We start from the raw sequence: 24,403 nt of genomic DNA on the forward strand, positions 1-24,403 counted from the left end.
CACTTCTGCTTTTTTCTTGAATTATTTGTGATCTTGCATTTCCTTAGCTGTCACTAATATCAAGAATTTTCAATTTAAATGCACAGATTTATAGTTTAAAAAGTTTCAGACCTCTGTATACTTTGTTATAGTTTCTCAGACAAATTTGATTCTTTGCATTTTTTAAACTTACATTTTAAGTTCAATTTTATTACTTTAAAGATATCCCTTTATACCATTCTACTGCATCCCATTTCCCTTTATAATTCATTTTTCTCAACAATTATTGATGCATCTTTCTTTTAGTTTTCCATGCAAATATTTTTTCTTAGCTTTTGAATTCAATACTCAGTTATTTTTGTTTCTGTGAATTTTTAAGATTCACTGGTTCACAATATGTTTAACAAAGCAAGGAGAATATATAGTGTTTGCTTTTTTAAAAAAAAATCCATCCGAATTGGTCTCAATTTAAAAAAAATTTCCATTTGAAGCTGGAAACATCAGTGAGTTGGAAAATTGAATCCAATGTAGAAGGTTTTTCTAACCAGTAGAGAGGACTAAGATCACATGCTTGTCTATGTACCTAAAACACCATGCATACATTCATGTGAAAGCTTATTCATATTCATTATGAATCAGTGCTCAATTCTTGGTTTTCAGAGAAATCAGAGAGCAGGTGAAATGAGTCACCCCAGATTCCACACTTTCCAGACACTCACCCACACACCGGGGTTCTGCACCATCCCACTGGGCATTTCCTTGGCAGGTAAGCTTAGCATTTCCTTCTAGTCTGTATCCTTCATCACAGGTAACCAAGCACGTTGTCTTGTAGGACATTTCCCTCGTAGAGCAGCTGATATGGCCATGCTTAGGCTGGCGGAGATGGGGGCATGTTCTCACTACAGAAAATGTAATAAATTAGATCTAAATAAGGGCAAACATAACAATTCTAAGTTTACTAATGTCTTCACATTGCAAGCGAGAACATTTCTCGTTCTGAAAATGACCCACAATGAATAACACACCATCATTTTTTGTTACTATGGGGTAATTTAAGGCTGCTGTTTTATCAAATGCATTGCCCAGATGATGTCACAGCCCTCTGCCCAGAGGTGGGAAACTTACAATGTCTAGGAGATCTAGCCCCAAATGGACCATGATAGCTGTAGATTAGGGGTGGTCAAAAAAGGGAGGTACCTGCAACTCTGATCTGAGTCTTTGCTGTGATTTTCCAGGATTTGTTCCAACAAACATCTGTCTTTTCCCAAGACAGATGTTTTATGTTTGTGATCAGCTCACTTCTGAAACCTCAGGATCCTTTTTAAGGGTTCCAGTCTCTGCAAAGCTGCCCAACATCTGCAATCTTAAATTCCAGAGTTCCACTGTCTTTGTAACTCTGGTCCTTTAGCTTTTTCCCTCATTTCTTTCCACACAACTACTACAAATTCTAATTTGTGATGCTAATCTTGGTTTATGTATTATAATCAATCTGGTAGATTTTTGCTGCTGTGCTGGATACTGTAAGCTGCCTGTCCACTAGGCATTTCCCCCACTTTTTTCCCCAACATAGTAATGTGCCTAGCCATAAGATCACAACTCCCGGCTCTGTGACAATCACTGAGAGCCAGTGAGAGACAGTTGAAGTTGTGTGAAACTCCTGGGAAAGCTTCTTAAAGAGGTGTCTTAATTGAGAGAGAATTTTGTCTTCCCATTTTCTTCTTTCTCACTTCCAAATCATAGACATGAGGGATAGTATCCCAGCAAGCTGTTGTATATTTATACCATGCTACCTGGAAAGTAGGATGCTCTAAAATGATAGAGGAAAACAATAAAAGACGCCTCCGTCTCTGATGACAGTGGAGCTATCACACCGGCTTTTGGATGGCTTGATTTGTCCGTTTAGATGAGAGGACAAAGTCTTAACTGGCTCTTTGATATTATTTGGCTCTCTGATACCAATAGCTATACACAAGTCCTAATTCTCTCTACCCAGCAACCCATTCGCTTTCCATGTTTTCACTTTTTAGGGAAAGATCTTTCTTCTCCTTCAACTCTTGGGATTTGTGTGTGCTCCAGCTCTGCTCGGGGGTAGAGCATGTGACCCAGGATCACATTCCCCTTGTCTGAGATTGAGTGGGTACAACTGGTGGTATGGTTCCTTTCTTGCCCCTCTGAATCAACCCTGACAGTGTAGTCAGAGGGCTAATTAACTAAGTTCTGGATACTAGAAAGCAGCTGCAGCTCAGCAAGCCTCAACACCACCATCAGAAGTTCGATGGGGTTTCTGGAGGAACCTATATTTTCCAGTTCTGCCGTCTCTGACCACTAGCCTCAACATGACACCAGAGAAGCTCCAAGAGGGCTTCTCCTGCCTCTGCATGTTTCCAAACCAGGTCTGTGCTCTGTTCTCCTGGCAAGACTCCCTCACTGACCAACCCACTAAAATCCACAATGTATCTTAAAGCCCATTTTGATTAATTCCATCTTGTCCTATATGCCTGTTTCTGACAATCTCTGAGGAAGTCCCCACCTCCAAGATCATTCCTCATCTACCAGGTTTATCCCATATACCTGTGATTCAAATCTAATTTCTGTATTCTTGCACTTTCTTTCTAGAATATGCGCTCCATCTCCGGTAAACTTCCTTAAATCCTAAACTTCGCTTTTGAACGTCTCCTTTACTTTCTTACCCTAATCAAAATCTTATTGTCTCTTATAGACATGGCCTGGAGGTCAGAGGGGTGTCTTCACTGCTCCTTATGACCTTTTCATATCAGTCTACCCTCCTCCTTCCTTAAAATTTCCAGCTCTTTAAAATGTCAAATGATGTATCTAACATCCATTTTTCAGTTCTCTCTTACTATCACACACACGTACACACCTTAGTGAGTCCATTGTCTACACAAATGGTCATTGGAGTATCTGCAAATCATTTCTTGACCTCCTTTCCTTCAGTGACCATCTCCTTCATCCTACCTCAGCCTGTCCCCATTGTCAAATCCCCTAGACTTCACCATCCAAGTACCCTGCCCTCTGACAATTACCTCCTACCTTCTAGGGTCACTCCTTCAAATGCCTCAGCTTCGTGAATGTGTATGTCTCATGGGGGTCTCCCGTGTACTGGGTGTTCCTCTTTGGAGAAAACTATCACTAAAGTCTTTATTATCTTTCTATGCTTCCTTTCCTCTAGTTCTAGGTTAGATCTGCTCCAATCAAGGTTTCCAAAGTACAGGAGAAAGGAAAGAGGGAGAATTAGGGGAGGAAAGAACAGGAAGGAAAAGGTAGATAAAGATAGAAAGAGTCCGGGAGAGGAGAGATATCAAACTGCAGGGGATATTAATCAAAACCATAGAAGGTCATTGTCTTGGACTCAGCTTATGTACTTGGCTCTAACAATCCAGATCAAACCGAAGCATAATATCTATTTATCATATATATCATATATATAGACATGTATATAACATATACATACATAGATATATTTTTTTAAATTTTGTATAATGAAAACTTTAAAGGACAGGAAGCTGGGGCAAAATATTCAAGTGTATGTTCAACTAAAGTCATCCTTATACAAATTATTCTACAGGAACCCAAATTATATTACTTGGCAGAGTACAAATATTGAGTTCATTAAATATACTTAGGATTGATTACTCCATAGAGAAATTTCAGGAATTAGGTTAGAGGTTAAACTATCAAGTCTTTTTATCCCTGGAATGGTTTGGATTAAAGTTAATTATTAATAAAAATGAATGAAAATATTGTGCCTTTTGCATTTTGACTTTTATTGAATGTGTCTATCATTTATAGTACACTGTCAAACGCCAGCTTGCCTTAAAAGGCAAATAAGATAAATTCTTATGATTAAGATCAATAAAATCTGGAAAACCATATTAAACAACCACTTTAAGCTTCAGTAAAAGTAAAAAAAAATCACTATAGCTTTCGAAACTTGAGGCAAAATGGATTTGCAACATCTCTCAAGAGTACTGATAATAAATTAAAGTTGGTGTCTCAGACTGATGCAAATTACATTGCTTCTCAGATGTTGATTTTTAATAAACTTCCATTGCTCCTTAGGGAAAACAAAACAATATGCAGTATTTCCTACTTATTTCTTAAATATTTTACACTCCTTTTCATTCAAGAATGACCAATTGTTACCATTTTAAATAGGAGCTCATTTATTTTCTAGATTCAACCTAAATTTTCTTATTTTAAAAATCCCACAATAAATGTTTCTTGACTTATATTCATGTTAAAGCAATACCTAAATATTTAGTTTCATTAGAAAATAGAAATTTATCCTGATTTGATCATTACACATTATACACATGTGTTGAATTATTGCACTGTACCCCCCCAAATATGTATGATTATTATGTCACTAAAAATTAGAAAAATAATTAAAATTTTAAAATAAATACACCAACTTGGTCTTTTAAGAGGACAATATATTGAGTAGTAGACAATGATAGAAGCTGAAAACCTGCAGTGGTTCTTATCTTAAAGATGAATCAGATTTTTTTCCCCTAAACATATGCTTTCTGATATGCTGTCAATCTCCACATTCTGATTACATCTATTATTGAAAAAAAGTCTGATGTTAAATGTGAGTGTCTTATTTCAACCTTCTCAGGAAAAAGAATAGTCTCACAAAATTTAATTAACTATGATATTGTTTTAGCTTGTGGCCATTTAAAACCACAAAAGAATACTTACTGGTTTAGAAAGAAATCCATAATTCAGATAAAATTGAAAAACATTATAGGTGGCTTATGAAGAGTGGGCAGGAAGAATAAGAATCAAGTCTGCTAATTACTATTCAACATTACAAAGACATTCACACGAAATGTGTAAAAGGTTTTACATTTTCACTGATTTTTCATTTCTGACTCAATCTTAGATTTTCATGGAAAAAAGACATAAATTATTCTCTGCCCTAATTAGATTTTAATTAGACCTGTAAAAATACTGCTTTCTCTATATTACCTTCTCAGAAGCAGAAGTGAATCCTACCCCACTGCCATATTTCACTGAATCCCAGACAGCCCAGTTGTATACACCATTATTTTATGGGCCATTACTAAAATAAATAAATTTAAAAAAATGAAATATTTTAGTGCCACTGATTTTTAAGATGCATTTCAATTTCAGAGATATTTAAATGTGAAAAAGATATATTTTTGCTTTGGTGAAATATAGCATATATTTCATAGAATAATATCTCAAGGTCCTAAATTCATTTTCCCTGTTATAGGGCAAGGGTCTGCGTATCTTCATTCAGGACAACCCTATTTACTGTAAGTGAGATAGTAGCTTTGGTGGTAAAGTTGAATTGAATTTTAAGGAGACCCATGGTCCCAGAGGATTTTTCTCATTGTGATTATGCATATTGGAATAGCAAATGAAATTACATAAAAGAGAACAAGCATGCTTTTTGGAGGGAAATGACATAAGCAGGCCACTTATCACTAATGTATATCTTTATGAATATATGTTTTTGTTAATTCAACTTTTCATTCATTCACAGAGTTATAGCCAAGGACTAGGGGGAGAAAAACATATTCTGTGTTCATGGTGCCTTCATAGTCCAGCAGAGGTGATCAACAAGTTAATCAACAATAAAAGTAAGTGTGATAGTTTGCATTGGAACAATTTGATTAAGCTGGGAAATGTGATTGTCAGAATCCCCTGACTGTGGTCCTCAGTTAGGGTTGGCCAAAAGAGGAACCACACTTGATTTTAGGAAGAAATGAAGCAGAGGTCAATGAAGTCAGATTCAGGGATGACGCATGCAGAAAGTCCATGTCCTAACTGATAATCCTGTTGGACCAAGTGCGGTCCCACATGCACAGCCAATTGCAGGGCCACAGGGAATTGGCTACACAGAGGTAAAGACTCTCTTAGATCTTTGGAGTCTCCTGAGATTCTATCTCAACAGCTGAGCAGACTCACTTCCCTGGATTCAGTTATCAGGCAGGTACTCCTGGACTTTCCAACTTCTCTACCTTCTGTTTCCAGGTTCCTACCAAAATTGTGCCAGGTCCAATTCCTGCAATAAATCTTATCCTCCCAAACATCTCTGATTACTGTGCTTCCGTGGACACTCAGGATAAGGGTTGGGATCCTGGAAGGACAGGTCTGCACGGGCCATACCCTTCATGCTGAGGAAGCTGGCAACAGCAGAGGGTTTATGGGACCAAGACCCAAGGCAGGGCAACTGGACAAAGCTTGCAAATGGACTGCTTCCTGACAGCCACTTCCACTTATGGCTTCAGTGTAGAATGCAGGGTTTGAGTTGGGAATGTAGGTCCACCAGACTTAAGTCTCAAAGATCAGCTGCCTTTGAAAGAGCCCAAGGTAGAAAGTCAAACTGTAATGTTCCCTGATCTCTAGCCGGAGGTCTGTGGAAGAAGGGGCAGAGTTTTGGCATAGTGCTTGTTGACTTCTCGGGAATCTTTTAGAGGTCTCCTATGATTAATCTTTTCAGTAATGGTACCTGGCTTTTTGCTACCTGAGACTCATGACTGAAAGTCTTCCCTTTGCCTTCACATATGAGCAGTAGCTTCCCAAACCTGGAGGTCTAGGATCTAATTCTTTTCCCTCAGAATCTTAGCGATACCTCCTATCTTTTGACATTTAGGATGGCTGAGGAACACTCTCAGGCTGGTCTGATTCTCTTTCCATTGTAAGTAATTTCTAACTATGAAACAGACACAATTTTCTATTTTTCTAGGGCATCCAAAAATTTCACTAAGATTATTTGCAGACATGGATCTGTTTTTAATATTTTCCCCCATCACTCACCAAGTGATTTTAAACTGAATCTGGAAGATTTTGGTTGTGCCTATTTATTTTCAAGATTCCAGTTTGGGGATAATGTTTGATCTTCTATTAGTGCTTATTCCATTCCTTCTGGATTCCTAATGTAGAAGAGGCTCTTTTCTGTAACAGTTCTCTTATTACTTTATTCTTTCATAATTCTGATATCTTTGAAGTTTTATTCTACTTTCAGGTGAATATCTAGAGTTGTTTCAAAAATTTATTAATTTGGCTTTTAAGTATAGCCATTTATTGTGTGTTTTTGTGCTTGGATTTCTCTCATGTTTTGGAATTTTGGTCTTAGTTCAGCAACGTAATTGCCTTTGAATCTCAGTGGTTCCTCTCCCCTGCCTTCTGTCAGGTCAACTTTGTTCAATCTTCAGATTCTCTTGATTTCTCTATTCTTTGTAGGAACAGAGAAAGGTCTGTAGTGACCTGATTTAGGCAATTGACATTAATGGTGGGTCCAGTGTTGGTAGCTGATTAATATCAATAATAATGTCTCCTGGACTTTCAAGTGATCTTCTCTTGGTGAGTAGGTGGGCTTCCTTATGAGTGTGGGCCAAGAGAATCCCAGGAAACAGAATTTCCTACCCATTAATCTGGGTGATTTGTGGAGTCTTCGAGGGACTAATCCTCAGCAAAGAGAACTGCCAAAGAATGGCTATGGGATGTGGTAGGGGGTAAGTTTGCCAGGTTGCGCAATGGACAAACTAACTGGCCCAGATATCCAACTACATTTGAACTTTAGAAAACCAAAACAATTTTTAAAAAAAATATCTGGGTTCCTAATCATGTATACTGACTGCATTTAGAAGCTTCAGGGTGGGGACTCTGGAGGTGCTCAAGTCTTTGGCTTGTGTCCCTCTTACCTTTTCTTATAGAGTCTTTCCTTCCTGCTCTACTTCTGAAATCACAGGTAGTTGGTTGTGGAACTGTTTTTAAGAAGCAGGCGGACAGTGGCAAGTGGTGGAATTGGGGTGCTGCTCTGTTGATCCTTGTATTTGATGTGGGAGTCTCAGGTCCCACCCCTGGTACTGCCCCTTTTCTACTCGTTGGGAGCTCACCACAGCAAAGTCCCCATTTTCTACAACATGTTGTCTACCCCCAAGTGAAGGCTGGAGATACGCAGGTTGACTAGATGATCCTGCTGTGGGATTCTGATGTGGTTCTCCAAGTCCTGTAATCATGATTGGCAGCTAGCCCCTACTCTGACTATCCCCAAATTTGGCACCTTGTCTTGTTGTTCCTGGTACCCTGTCTTAGCTGCTTGACATTTGAGGTTTGGGTAACTTGTCCATTTGCTTCCCAGGAAGTTCTTTTGCTTATTCACCAAAAGAATATAAAGGTCATATTTTAAGTTGATATTTTAAGTGATCAATTGAACTTAACACTTCTGCCTTCAAACTTTCTTTATTTTTTTCCCCGTTCTGTGGTGTGTGGTCTATGAAGTAAAAAAAGAAACAAAGAACTGACTGGTCTATTAGAGTTTACATCAAGTAAATCAAGCAAGACAATCAATAAACAATGTGAAATGGCAGTGTGCATACCTCTGCAAGAGCTCTCCGAACCGGACCACAAACCACTGGGTAGACACAAGAGGATGCTGCTTCCCACGAGGTCAAATCCAGGGTGACATCGGACCCCACAGGCTGCATTGAAGTGGTTGTTGCAAGTGTTTTGGATAAAATAACCATTTTCAGGAGGCCTCAGAGCAGGACAGTGGACAACTGACATTTATAGAAATAAAATCAAAAGGCAAAGTTAGTCTTTGTCTATGGAACATTCTCTTTTTTGTTTGTTTAAAGGGGGCACATTATATAGATATCTCCGTTTCCCACAGCTTTCCCACTTACTACATTTGAATTTATAAGTGTGTATTTGGAAGAAGAAACACTACATTTAACTCCTATTAGGTATTTACTTCTGAATAAATTTTAAACAGAGGTTAAAAATTTTTCCAAGTTTTAGAGATTTTTATTTTGGTTGGGCATGGTGATGCACAACTATAACCCCAGTGGCTCAGGAGGCTGAGGCAGGAGCATTGTAACTTAGTGAGGCCCTAAGCAACTTAATGAGACTCTTTCAAAACTAAAAACGGTCTGAGGATGTGGCTGAGTGATTAAGTACCCTGGGTTCAATCCCGGCTACCAAAAATGGAAAAAAAAAATTTTTTGATATATATATGGATATGAAATTTTCTAAGTTTTTCTACCCCCCCCCCCCCCCCCCCAGTTTTGGAGACTGAACTCGGTCTCACTCATGCTAAGGCATGCTGCACTGCTTCTCTATGCCACCAACCCCTAGTTCTTGACCTTCACCTTCATATGTCATTAGATATTTTCTCTTTTAATTAAGGGGGCATGAAATAAAGAACAAAGAAGGCTAGCAAAGTACATCCACTACAAACTTCAAGAACCACATCTTCTTGTACAGCATATAGGTTGTTTACATATTTTTAATTTTTGACATGAATAATACCGAGTCACCTTACTTGTGAAAATATGTTATTAAATGAATTTAACTATCACCAGGGCCAAGATGAGCTCATTTGTTATTCAGATTTTTTGTTAAAATTATAACATTTCTCTTTTGGATTCATTTTGGATTTTTTCCTAGGTATTACATCTTTCTATTTCCCCAATTATGTTACTGCTAGGGTCTCAGATGCTCTTTTTGGGAGCAAGATATGTATGTGTTCAGTGGTGAGTACTATATAAAAAAAAGCAAATAACTCTCCTCAATGTAATTAGGGAAAGGAATTACTAAAACTTAAACTAAATGAACTGGATGCAAACACCACTATTTTTATCACAGAGTAGCTTTTGTATTTCCTGTTTGCCATGGTGGGAGACTTACCTTCACAGGTCTGACCAGATGCCCGGTACCCCTCTCTGCAGACACAGTCTTCAGGGGCTGTGCTTCCAGGAGGAGAGGTGTGATTTTCATCAGGACATGGAATGCACGTGCTGATTCCTCCTGGAGAACCTTCAGGTTTGTATGTCCCTGGTGGACAAGCTGTGGACAGACAGGCGGCCAGAGAAGTCCATTTGATGTGTTACATCAATCGAGAGTTAACAAAATGTTTGAAACTAACTAGGGGAGGGAAAAGCCAAGAATAGCTTTTCACAGGAATAATAATATATAATTCAAGCAAGGAGAGAAACCATTTTTTGTTTTTAAAGAGCCATGGAGTTTGTCGTATGCAGGTTATGAAGGCTTTTTTTTGCCCCCAAATTAGTTTCAATCACGAGACAGCCCAGAATGACATGTCTGGGATGATTTGTGGGAAAATTCAAAATAGCAACAGTTGTTAAGGGACTAGAAAGAACCAGTGGGCCTCGAAATATTTTTTAAATGTTAGTAAATATGGCATCCTCCACGTTCATCTGCCCCAATCCTTTACAGCTCTATCTCTAACACCAAGACCTATCCCTCTCTCAGCAGAGGACATTCCCTGTAGATAATGCAGACAGAACCCAGCCACTGTTTCTGTTCAAAGCTCTTGACAAAGGATGAGAAGAAAGTCAAAGGCTTGAGGGAAATAATCTAACTGATGGGAAATAGGCCCTTTGAAGAAAAGAGAATTAAAGACCCAGCCTTTCCCAGGCTCACTGGGGGTCGAGGTGGGGGAGGTTTAGAAGAGAAATCTAATTGATCTTGTTTCAGTCTTCCCTCTGCACTGACAATGTGGCTTTGAACTTGTAACTTCATCCCTCTGAAGTTACGCATCTGTAAAATAACTCAAAATTAGGAAATGTAATGATAAATAAGGAACTTGGCAGAGTTTGGTTAAGGCAGTTAAATGCAGCCTAGTCCCAAAATGTATTTGACTCCTAAAAACACCAATAACCCAAGGAATGTGAATGTATGTGCAAGTATGTTATATATACACTATCTCATTTAATCCCTATATATTAGTATTTTCTTAGAATTAGTATATCTATTGTAAAGATGAGAAAATGGTAATATCTTGATGAAGCAAACAAAGTATTATCTTAAGGAGAAATGGAAAATATATAAAGAACTTTTTCTATATAACAGAAAAATATGAACAATTCACCAGAAAAATTGACAAAGAACAGAAGTCAAAATTTCATAAAAAGTAATGTAAATGACCATGAAATAAAGAGTTTAACTTGGCTCATAATAAAGAAATGAAAACTAATGGTTACCTGCTAATTTGGCAAAACTTAAAAAGGATGTTAATACTTAGTGGTAGCAGTCATGTGGGAAAAGAGGGTTTCTTCTACCCTGCTGAGGGCATGTGAAGCTCTCTGAGGACAGACACCAAATGCCTTGAATGAAGCTTTCTCTGATACAGCATTTTGTTTTAAAGAATTTGTTTCAAGTAAGAAAAAAATGTATGCATAAAATTTGTTATTGAACAACACTGAAGATAACACAAATATTCAGAGAGAGGGAGTTTGCTAAATTCTTATGACATCCATCCAATGGAAATATTGGCCATATAATTCTTGACATGGAAAGGCATTCAGATTATGTGGTTAAGTGTTAAAAAAAACGAGTTTTCAAAAACATGTGAATCATGATCCTATTTCATTTATAAATAAGACACAAAGGAAGTGATCTTTAAGGTTGTGGATAGTGGCACATATTCATGGTAGGATTCTGAGGCTTTCAGGTTTATTTTTGCTGATCTGTAATTTCTAGCTTTTTAATTTTTAAATTTTATTTGTTCTAATTAGTTGCACATGACGGTGGAATGCATTTATACATTTTGATAGATCATACCTAGAGTTTAGTAATCTCTCATTTTTCTGATAATACATATTGTAGGATCACATTGTATAATTTCTAGTTTTGTTACAACAAATAGGTTTTACTTGGGCAAAAACAAAAGTCAATGCAATTATATATAAAAGGAAGTGATTGTCCCACATCCTATATTTCATTTCATGGTCATGCTCTTTGGATCTAACTACCTAAAAATCTCCTCCATTTCCCTTCACCAGCATCCCTCCTGTCTCAGAGGTAATTTTGTCATCTCTCTTCCAGGTTTACAGTCCTTTACTGGTCGTTTAGCCTGTATCTCTACCCTTCAGTCTATCTTAGACATTTTTTCAAAAATGTCAATTCAATCAAATCAGTTCTATGTAAACCCTGCACTAACCGATTAAGGCCCTTGCTCTTTAATCTGGAGTATAGTAACATCATAGATCTGTCTGTGCCCTCACTCTCTGTTGGCTACAATGAGCCAGTGAACTCCACACTCGAGTTAGAACCTACTTCAAAATCAGCCAGTGCGTAGTTTTGTGCTGTCCCTCTCTTCCAGTCCACCCCATTTAATGGACTTTGGAACTTCAGAAATTTGAACAATTTAATTTCTCTGTGAACGGTTTCTCCAGGTGTAATGGTAGTAGCACTGGCCTTACACATTGGTGGTGGTTGTTAGGATTCATTGAAATAATACGAGTAAAGCAACAATGCTTACATTCGGTAAATGCTAGAATAATGTCCCAAACCCTTCCATTATCTCAACCATAAAGGAGATAATTATACTTCTCATAGGTGGGGTGGGACTGATGGCTGCTTTGGCGCTTGGTAAATATTACCTCCCTTTCTTTCCCTTTCCTATCCTCCATTTAGCTTCTGCCTTTGCATATGTTTTCCTGCCTCCAAGTGAACCTCCAATATCTTTCAAGGCTCTCACTTGTGTCTCGAGGTTTTGTCCACCTCATCAGTGTTGACTTCTCTTGGGTGCCCAGAGCGCATGACCCTTACCTCTGCTTGAGCACACGTCGCATTGCATGTAACATACCCTCATTTCTTTCTCTCGGTGGGTAACATGACCTTTAAGTTCAGAGTCTTCCAGTTATTTGACGCAGCCATTGTCCATCTCATTGCTTGAGCCAGCAGTCACTCAATAAAGGGAGGGCTAAAGAAAATGAGCTCTGTGGGAAGGTGGTGTGTGGGTTTGGGGGGAGGGAGTACTAAAGTCCAAAGAGCAACAACAGGGTGAATTGAAAGGACATTAGACTTGGAGTCTGTACAACTGAGTTGCAGTCTTGGCTCTTCCACTAACAGGCTATGGGGGTCACTGGCAAGTGACTTTATTTTCTCTTCCTACAACATACAGAAGTTATGATGCCTATGATCTTTCCAAAGCTAATATTTGATGATTCCATAAATAGAATAATACTGAAAAACAACTTACAGAAACTTTTCATATGAGTGGTCAGATTCTAGCTACAGATTTTATAATTCATTTAAAAACTAATATTATACGAGAAGGAAATGATCCCACATTTTATTATCCTCTGAAACCTTTTGAATAATCAAGAGTTTAAAACACTGGGGAATAGTGTTTTGGATAAAAATATCCAAAAGTACATTTGGAAATGTATTGTGAAATTCTTAATGATAATGGGAAACAGACTTTAGGGGTACTATTTAAAGACATTGCACAATTCAAGTGGGAGAGGTGTGATCAACTTCCTTGATTCCCAAGGGGGAAAATTCCTCATCCAAAACTAAGCAAACGTTGAAAAGATGAAATGAATCTGTGGTTTGAACAAGTTTCACAAGTCTTGGTAAAGGGCTATGATATATTCTTTAAAAGAGATGTTTCCTTCCTGGAAATGTACCAAACCTTCCTTTTTAATTGCTCTATTTGTTGTTAAAATAAGTACTCACTCTTTTCAGAAACATATTGGCAGCTATCAGCTACTATAACTGGAAGAGTGATTCCTGAAGTTATATTATGCTAATGGATTTTTCAACTGACAGACAATTCTTTGACCAAAGTAGATTAAAACACCAATCAGTCTGCAATTTGTAAAACACAAAGGAGTTTCCATTCTCTCGTCTCTCTAGCCCATGAGATATCAACTTCTTAGATGCTTAATTTAGTGAATATTAGCAGCATGGATTATACAGGGACTTTAATTTTACAAAATGCTTTCTTAATATAATCTAAGATTAAGTTTTTTAAACCCCAATAAATATTAAAAGTCTTTGTTCCTTTCATCTTTAAAGGCTAATGAATGATTTTACAGAGTATACTTTTAGGGCAGTTGCATGAGCCACATTTGGTCATGCACCACACAAATACAAGGATGGCCATTCATGCAGATGATCATAGCAGGCCCTGGAGCTGTGCAGTTGCAAAGCCTTGTTCTGCGTATTTAGTAGGGTGCCTGGCAAGTATGTGGCCCCAGAAAAAGACCCACAATGTCATGCATCTTTTCAACTTAATAAATTTGATCTAAATAAGGAATCTGTTTCCTACAAACAGTTGTGCTAGGATTTTGAACACAGGAATCCATTGCCCTAGAAGAGAACAAGTTTTTTCCCATGCTGGGCCAGTGTTTTCACAAATACAGGACAAGGACCTACACATATCTATAGGGACTTCTTATTAGGCTGCCACAATCCTTTCCATTTTCATCAATTAATTAGATGAGGAGACTTTCAACTGCACTGAAATCTGCACGTCAGAACATGTGTGGAATGTATTAGCACCCTGCAGCTGTCCCTGTCATTGTTTAGCTCATTTGGCTGAAGCACACAAACTATTTGGACAAAATTGTAAATTTGAACCCTGTGTGGTGCCATAACAGCAAATGGTACCCCGACTGCAGGATGCCAAGCTGCAAATGTAAGCACCTGCTCAGGCTTGCCAGGAGATTAGTGATGGATCAGGACAAGTCTATCAAAAAAAAAAAAAATCCTCAAAGGACTGTGCACAGAAGTGGATGTGCCAGCAAAGAAATCATGTTAAGAATTAATATATGCATATGTATATATGCACATACATATTTACATTAGATTCACATGTAAATACAACTTGACAGCTGAGTATAGAATATTAAAGCAAAGACTTTTTTGTCGAAAACTATATTCTTAATTATCTAAGGTTAGATCATCCTGAGTTTTTTTTTTTTTAATGAAAACTTAGTGGGCATGCACTTTCAGGAGAGTTTTTTGAAGATTTAAAAAAATTATCTTTGAGCTTATTTTTCCTTTATTTAGTAACTTGAATGCATATAAAGGAGAAAATAAAATATACAATAAGTTGAACTAGTTTGGTTTAACTTTTCTTTTAATATTAAAAGAATAGTTTATTTAATCTTAACTATCAAAAGAATAATTAAACCAAATTGGCTTAACTATTCATTTAGGTTGATTCCATTTTTTTTAAACAAATTTTTTAGAACCTTCATATAAACATTTTGTTTCCTTAAGTCTTTTATCTATCTTAAATACTTTTCTTAGACAAAATAACATTATCCTTTCAATTTATGAGCCTAATATAGTCCAACTATTTTATATTCCCATTATTAGGATTGAAAATATGACATTGTACTCTTTTTACCACTTGGTATTAATAGTTTTTAAAATTACCATTTAATCATTGTGAAGGCCTGTGAACTTCAGCACAACAAAATTTCAACTTGAAATTAGGGTAACACATCCCTGGGACACTTGCACATATAGACCCAAAAGAAATCTATTTGCTTGAAGAACTAAAGAGATTTCTGGGAGAAAATTCCAACTATGGCAGAGAGAATATTTAACATATCACAACCCAGAATGACACGGTCGCTGATCAATGAGGACAGATGTTGCCATAGCAGCAAAACACATTCTGCGTGCTGACTTATGGGTCATGTTACCTGTTCAGGTGCTGGATTGTGGGGTAAGTCAGTGGGCCAACAAAAAGGGTCAGTTTAGTAAAGGGGCATTCAAGGGACATGGGGCAGCAGTGATTTCCCAACCAGTACCTAAGCATTTCAATATTTTGACAACTTTTACAATTGTACAATTGTACAACAGTTTGCTTGTCCTAAATAGAAGGAGAATTGGCATATGTTGGACCTAAAAGCACGTGACCTTAGCAGTCAGAAAGGAAAAAAAAAAAGTTGAATGGAGTTTTGTTTTTGTCTAATTTGTTTACCACTGGGTCCTATAAAGAGTGGTAAGTTCTGAGTAAAATCTCAAGCCATAGTTACTTCTGATGCTGTGCTTTTGTCATCTCCACCCCTCAATCAATAAGACAGTACAGTCTGTGGGGCTTTGGAAATGTGAATTGTACAATTGCTATTCTCTACTTCCATTATTGCTACACTAATTTAGGGCCTGATTATTTTATGCCTTATTTGATTTTGTAACTTCCATATATGCATCTATTCTTCTATGTTGCTGCAGTCAGTGATTTCTAGCCACAGATGCCAATTAATATTCTTATCACACTGCTTTTATCATGCCCAAAAGTCGTTAATGACTCACCACTGCCAATTAACTAAAGATCATCTTTGCAGTGTGGAAATCAAATCCCAATGGAAGCTAATTTTTACACCTTATTTTTCTTGCTTTGAATCCCATTATATCCATAAATAGTCTACTTTCCCATCTGTACAAGCTTTTTCCAGTCCCCATCACTGACCTGTACTGCTCCTTCTTCATAGTCTGCTCCATCTCTAACTCGAAACCCAGTTCAAATTCCACCATCTCCAGAACTAAAGGTAAACATTTTTTAATACTTATAGCACTTTTCTATTATATACATTATTTTAATTTTCATTCAGTCTCAGTTGCTTAGAACTAGATTAATCATAATTCTTGGCTCATCATGCACATTCTGACTTGTTTATAGTAATTAAAACTCCATTTCATAATAAGATACAACTTTAACACAAGTACTGTGCAACAATCAGATCTGCCAAAGTACCTAAAAGATAGTTAACAAATAGTTGAAGGAGTCAATAGACAAATTTAAATGATTTCCTTCTGTGGTTTCCATAAGACACAATTCAGTCTGGTTTCCTGCCCCTTGGTACTCCAACCATCCCTTTTTCCCCCTTTCATATCCCATATTAAAATATTTGAAGCATCCTCTAAATAGTATGTGTGTAAATAAAATCGCAAATATTTTACTTTGGCAATTGCAAAGCTTTCAACACATTAAATTTCACCATGTCACCAACTTTCTTCCATTTCATCCATTAAAATAGGGTGTGTACAAAGAATTGAGTGCAGGAGTGAACATTCTGCAAATGATTACAGGCTGTGACACTGTCTAACCCTCTTTTAAAAAGTTATGTAACTAATTGGAGAATTGGTTTTTCCATCACTAGTACATGGATGACCATGTGTGTAGCCCAGAATTCTATGACCCTTAGTAAGGATGAAAAGGATACAACAGGTAATATGACGAAGAGGACAAAGTCAAGAGTAAGACAGAATTCCTTCTGTGCCCCACGCCAGTTGTAGTCTTAAACAGACAATTAAACAGGGAAAGTACCGTGTTATGGCACAACACAGGAGAGGGCTGTAATCTAGACTTGGGAAACTGGTGGAGTGGTCAGGTAAGCTTTGTTAGTCGAAATGGTTCCAAAGGTGTGATCAGACAACAAATAGGACTGAGGGGGGCTGTCGGAGCAGGGTGATGGAATGGAGGAATCAACATGGACTGGGTGCAAGCAGCCAGCCTGGTAGGCATGAGAGCTCATTATGAAAAAAATTATTTTTCCTTTTTGGTAGTGCTGGGGATCACACTCAGGACTTTGTCCATGCTAGGCAGTGCACTGTCACGAAACTATGTCCTTAGCCCTGAGAGTTCACACTGGCTGCAGAACAGAGGGGTGAGGTAAGGGAGTGTCAGAAATACCAAGACTGGGTAAGCCACATCCAAAAGCTGAGTTTATCTTAGAAAAGTGGGGGAAACAGCAATGCTGTAAGTTGGGGAGTGTAAGAAGAGTACTTCGCTTGCCTTCTGGAGAATGATTTTGGAGGACAATAACATTTCATTCTCAATGCATGGCATGAGTCACTCACTCCCACATATTCCCATACATGAGGATGATCAAAGAACTTTAACATGAGGAATTGGTTTTGTTTATTTTGTGTTTTTTCATAATTGTTTCTAAAACATTTATTCTTTGTCAATAACCATCATTTCACTTTGATTGATTGTTTTTTCTTTTTCTTTTTTTTTTTTAGGCAAGTTCTCCTTAAGTTGCTCAAGGCCCACTAAGTTGCTAAGGCTTTGAACTTGCAATTCTCCTACCTCAGCTCCCCAGCCACTGGGATTACAGGCATTTACCACTATTCCAGGCTTCACTTTGACTTCAACAGAAATAAAACTCATTATTAAGCCTAAGATAAGGGGAAAATTGACATCATTATACTTCTGCAAACTGTCCCCAATTAAATGAACACATAAAGATATTAACTGTTGGATTGATAATACCAAAATGGAAAAAAAAAATCTTTCAACAAAGAGGAAATAATACACACAAGCATTCATCACTGGGAATATAGAGTAGATCTACTTTACCTTAATCCTCCTGCTAAGTACAACTAGAAATCCTGGATATTATATATAAAATAAGCATAGAATGAATGAAATGTAAAGATAAAAAGGGAGACCAGTTAGATAAATTGAGATCCAAAAAGCAACAAGAAGTCAAGTTCCTTGGCTTTCTCTATTCTCAAATATCCCACATTTGGAGTGAAGAAGCTAGAAACATCAATGAGCACTGGCAAGACCCAAAGAAAGCAGCCTCCCTATACCCGCCAACCCCCCACCCCCCAAAAGCCCTCTCTTTACTCAAAGCGTGAAGATAAGGGCAATTCAGCAAGACAGGGCAATTTTAGACAACAATGTCCCACTTCTCTAATCTAGCCAAATACCACAGAATAAACTGTGGCCCAACCATAGTCATAGCAGCAGAAGCCAAGCGGAGAACCTAGATTTTCCCTTGCACGGCTCTAGCAAGGCACGCCAACAGATTTTCCAGAGGCAAAGTAGTGAGATGGGTCCTTCTGTATCAATGGAGGTTGTAGGGTTGAAGGTTTAGCCTCACTTCCACCATTTAGTAGAAGTAAGGAAAGGTTCTTTCCCCTGCTCACTGGGGTGGTAACCAAGGAAACTTAGTGGAAAATCAGGACACTCACCAATACCAACTAGTAAAGAGGTCCCTGTGAAGCCAGAAATGGAGACAGGCAGTTAGTGTAGAAATAGGGGATAGGGTCAAATCGAGGAAATGGAGGCCATGAAAGCCATCTGCCTCTGGAAGTTGGAGACTGCCTTGGGAAAATGGAATATCAAAGATCTGCAGAGCCCATTGATTACCAAATTTACCAGCCCTTGTCAGGGACTACAAAGAGATGCTAATTGAAGCCGCCTGGGCCCTTGCCTGCCTGCATCACTTTGGCCCTCCCCCTGCCCCATCCGCTTCTCACTTTATGCATCTCACCTGCAAAACCAGGCCTAGTCAGGTAGGCAGGAAGGAGAGATAAGTGGGAAGAGAATGGGAGAACGAAAGAGACCTTAACCTATAAAAAATGTAGGATTCGCTCACTTCTTGGGACTTTAGAACATCAGCCATGGCTCCCTTCTCCCCTTGGGAGAAGTCTGTATTATTACTACTTTAAATAAAACCTGCTTAATAAGCTTGCCTTGGGGTGCTTCTCTACTGTTCAATCTTCCAACATTAGAGGGAGCAGAACTCGTTATCAGTAAACAGCGGTATCACCTGTGGGGTTAGTTCAGGGCAGATGACAAGAGATTAGGAGATACTCATACTCCTCCCAACCAGGACGATATAAGTGGAGGCTTCATGGGCAGCAAGAACTTCCATCCACAGTAGGAATGACCCCCTACCCTTACCCCAGTGTCAACAGAGACACAATCAGGAGCCTGTGTTTCTATCTTCACATGGCAGGATCAAAGCAGTGCCCCTCAACTCCTTCCTTTGCTGGAGTGGTGTCAGAGAAAGCCAACCAAAACAGAAGGATTAAATGTCACCCAGATTGACCACACATAATATGAAAATGTCCAGGTTTCAGTTGGACATACTAGTTCATAACATGAACCAAAAGAACAAAAAAAGACCATCAATGGAGGACAACATAGAGATGATAGAGATATTAGAACTATCTCACAAAAGCATTTCAAGATGCTATTATAAAAAATAGAAGAGTATAAAGAAAAGAAAATTCTAGAACTGAATAAAGTATTAAATAAAAATAATCACTGAATGGGTGAAGCAGCAGAATGGAGAGACAGGGGAAAAATCAGTAAATGGAAAGACAGAATGATGGAAGTTATCCAATCTGAACAATATAGGTGAAAAAAGTAAAAACAAACAAACAAAAAAACAAAAAAACGAAAAGAGCTTCAGGGACATGAGACACTATAATAGAAGTTCTAAATTCATGTCATCAGAGTTTGGGAAGGAGAGAAGAGAGAGGGTTGAGCTGGAAAAGTACTTAAAAAAATAGCCCTGAATTTGTCCCTATATTGGTAAAAGATATAAGCTCTTAAATGCAAGTAGTTGAGTGAACCCCAAAATAAGTTAGAACTAAAAAAAAAATCTCTGCCAGGACACACTACACTTAAACTTCTGAAGACTCATGACAAAGAAAAAATCTGGAAAGCAGCCAGAGAAAATGCTACCTTAACTATAGAGGAAAATAATTAGAAAGACGCAAATTTCTCATCAGAAACTATGGTGGCCAGAAGAAAATGATGTGTTTTAAGCACTGAAAGAAAAAATTTTCTACCCAGAAGTCTACACTTAGTGACAATATCCATTGGGAATTAAGGGGAAATTAAGACATGATCATGTAAAGAAAAATGGAGAATTTGCCACCAGTAGATCTGCCCTAAAAAAGGTGTCTGAGGTTCTCTAAACAAAAAGAAAATATTAAAATAAGGAACTTTGGAACATCAAAAAGAAAGGAAAACCATGGTAAGTAATATGATGAGTAAATACTATACATTTTCCTCCTCCTCTGTTTCCTCTTATGTTTCATGGTTGAGGCAAAAATTATAATACTGATGTGGTTCTATATGTTCGTAGACAAAATATTTAAGATAGTTATATTACAAATGGGAAAGAGTAAAGGAGATAAGATTCCTATGCTTCACTTGAATGATACCACCAATAGAATGTGAAGTGTATATATAATGTAATAGCTAAAGTAACCAATTGGAAAAAAAAACAAAGATATACACTAAAACTTTATAGGTAAATCAAAATGAAATTCTAAAAAAATATTTGGGTCACCAAATATTGTTGTCACCATAGTAAACAACAGCTAAAAAAAGAGAAAAAAATCATAATAGTTAGAAAACAAAAAATTAAATGGCATACTTAAATCCTAACATATCAACAATTACATTAAATATAAATAGCATAAATACTCCCCTTAGAAGCTATAGATTGACAGAATGGATTAAAATATGTCTAATTATTTGCAATTTATAAGAAATTCTCTTCAAAGGTAGTGATATAGGCATTTTAAAACCAAAATGATGAAATAAGATATATCATACAAACATTAATCAAAAGAAAGTAGAAGTTGTTATGTTAGTACTGGATAAAGTGGGTTGAAAGGAAAATTTATAGTACCAAATGCATACTTCAGGAAAGGAAACACCTAAATAAATAATCTAAGTTGCCACCTCAAGAATCTTGAAAAAGATCAGCAAAAGAAACCCAAATTAAACAGAAAAGAGGAAATAGTATATCTCAGGGAAGACAGTGAAATTAAAAAGAGACAAAAGAAAAATCAATGAAATAAAGTTTTGAAAAAATCAATAAAATTGGCAAACCTCTAGAAAGACTCTTACAGAGGCAATAGATTACCAATATAAGAAATGAAGGAGACCCTATAGACAAAAAAGATTGAATAATACTATGAATAGCTGTCTCTATACATTTGACAAACAGACCAATTTTTCAAATAATGCAAAATGCTACAATTCATACAATATAAAACAAATAATTTGAAAAGCTCTATGGTTAAGAAAATTAAATTCATAATTTAAAAACTTCCAAGAAAGAAAAAAGTCCAAGGCCCAGATATTTCACTGGAGAGTTTTTTCAAATATTTACCAACCATTTGCCAAAAAGAATTAGCATCACTTCTGCCCAATTTCTTTCAAGAAACAGAAGAGGAAGGAACATGTCTTGACTCATTTTATTAAGCTAATATTACCTTTATAACTAAGGGAGATGGAGAAAGTACCAAAAATAAAAATAAAAGACAAACAAGAAACTACAGCCTAATATCTCTCAGGAGTATAGACAAAATTCTTTATTAGCAAATGAAATTTAGCAACATGAGAAATGAATTGTACATTAGCAGCAAATGAGGTTTATTCCAGGAATGCAAGGCTGGTTCAATATATGGACATCATTAAATGTAATCTATCACATTAATAGTCTAAAGAAGAAAATTCACAATATCACATCAATTGATACATAAAGAATTCAGCAAATAAAATTCGTCCATCCATTAATGATAAAACTCAGAAACAAATATGAATTTTCCTCAACTTGATCAGGAACAACTCCAAAATTATACAACTAACATTGTATTTAATGATGAAAGACAAGGTAGTTTTTATTCAGCAGAGTGCTAGGAATTCTAGTCAGCACAATAGGGCAAGAGAATGAAGTAAATGACAAACAGATTAGAAGTAAAATGTTATCTATTTGCAAGTGACATGACTCTCCTTATAGAAATTTCCAAAGGATGTACTGAAACAAACAAAAAATCCTTCTAGAACTAACAGGTGACTTAAGTAACGTTGTAGGATGCAAGAAAAACAAATATCAATTGCATCTACATACTAGCAAAGAATAGAAATCAAAATTCAAAATACATTTACTATTATTTTTAATTGCTCAAAATAATGAAACATTTAGGTATAAATCTAACAAAACACACACAGAACTTATGCAAAAAAACTACACAATGTTGACAAAAGAAATAAAAAATCTAAACAAACATCATGTTCATGGACTGGAAGTTTCAACAATAAAAATATCGATTCTCCTCAGACTGATATACGAATATAAGGCAAATTCAATGAAAATTACACCAGGATATTTTTTTGTAGATGTAGACTATTAGACTAAATTTATTAGGAAAAGAAAAGGCTCTAGAATAGCTAATATAATTTTGATAAAAAATGAAATGGAAGAAATCAATCCACTCAATTTCAAGACTTCTTATATAGCTATACCAATCAATACTATGTGGTATTGATAGATCAATGGACCAGAAAGGCAACTCAGAAATAGACCTGCACAAATACATCCAACTGATTTTTCAACAAAGGTGCAAAAAAAATTCAGTGGAGGAATGGTAGTCTTTTCAAGAAATAGTGTGGAGAAATTGGACAACCATTGGTACAAAAATTATCCATGACTTAAGTCTCACATCTTATACAATAATGGAAATGTATCATGGACTTCAATATAAATGTAAATCTATAATACTTTTAAAAAATAAACATAGGATAAAATCTTAAGGAACCAGGACTAGATAAACAGTTTTTAGACCTGACTTCAAAAGCACAATCCATAGAAGGAAAATTTGATAAAAAAGGAACTTCATCAAATAAAAAAAAAAAAAATACTTTATAAATGATCGTCTTAAGAGGATAAAAAAGGTAAACTACAGAAAACATTTACAAACCACATATCTGATACAGGGTTAAAATCTAGAATATATAAATATATAAAGAACTTTCATAACTTTAAAAGAGCAAACAAACCAATCAGAACATGGACAAAAGACATGAACAGACAGTTCCATCACTAAAGAAGATATATGGATGGCAAATGGGCATATAAAAAATATTCAAAGTCATTGGTCAAGGAGGATATGCAAATTAAAAACAAAATGGAATATTACAACACAACACAACAATTCTCTTGCTAGACATTTAACCTAGTGACATAAAGACTTGGATTCAAATGAAATTCTGCATGCAAATATTTATAGCAGCTTTATTGAAAAAAGCCCCAAACTAGAAATAACTCAAATGTCCTTCAACATGCAAATAAGTAAAATGTAGGCTATTTATACTATGGAATAGTACTTAGCATTAAAACAGAAAGAATTACTGATACATGTAACAACCTGGAAGGACCTCCAGAGAATTATGCCAAATTTAAGAAGCCAATCTCAAAATGTTACATTATGCATGAGTTCATTTATGCAACATTCTTTAAATGACAACAGTATGGAAACAGAGAACAGATTAGCAGTTATAAGAGGTAAAGGGGGAGGGAGCTGAGGAGTCAGAGGAAAGTGTGTCTATAAAAGAGCAACAAAGGTGATCCTTGTGGTGGCAAAAGGGTCTGGATCACAAAAGAAGTGGCTTTGTTTTGGAAACTTGTGGATTCCATCAATACAGAAGAATGCTAACCATTGCTTGATAGTCACCCTAACCTGTGGAACAGAATATGATCAAAAGTACATAAAGGGGGAAGGGAAAAAAATAACAGAATGAATCAAACAACATTACCCTATGTAAATTTATGATTACACAAATGGTATGCCTTTACGCCATGTACAAACAGAGAAACACATGTATCCCATTTGTTTACAATTAAAAAAAAATAGCTGAAAACCGGAAAAAAAAAAAAAAGTACATAAAGTATTATCCTTGAAACGGGCAATTCCAAAATTGGTATTCTTATTCATATATCAGTTTCACAAAAATTTTACAGCTCCTCTGGAGTGTCACAAAATTCTCTTACAAATTATTCATAGGAAATATATTTTTTCTTGTTGGCATTAATGGGATTCAATCACATTTTAAATACTA

General features: G+C 36.5%; 1 protein-coding gene across 1 annotated transcript in view; it reads right to left on the reverse strand.

Moving 5' to 3' along the window:
* Positions 1-24,403, reverse strand: part of SVEP1 (sushi, von Willebrand factor type A, EGF and pentraxin domain containing 1) — a 184,634-nt gene that overhangs the window by 118,521 nt on the left and 41,710 nt on the right. Inside the window, exons 4-6 of the mRNA XM_079112549.1 lie at positions 9,664-9,822; positions 8,355-8,534; positions 699-878 (exon numbers count right to left, since the gene is read on the reverse strand). Of these exons, the coding sequence (XP_078968675.1) occupies positions 699-878; positions 8,355-8,534; positions 9,664-9,822 (519 nt within the window). The remainder of the gene's footprint in view (positions 1-698; positions 879-8,354; positions 8,535-9,663; positions 9,823-24,403) is intronic.

Source organism: Sciurus vulgaris, assembly GCF_902686455.1.
Source record: "Sciurus vulgaris genome assembly, chromosome: 15".
NCBI classification, from domain to species: Eukaryota; Metazoa; Chordata; class Mammalia; order Rodentia; family Sciuridae; genus Sciurus; species Sciurus vulgaris.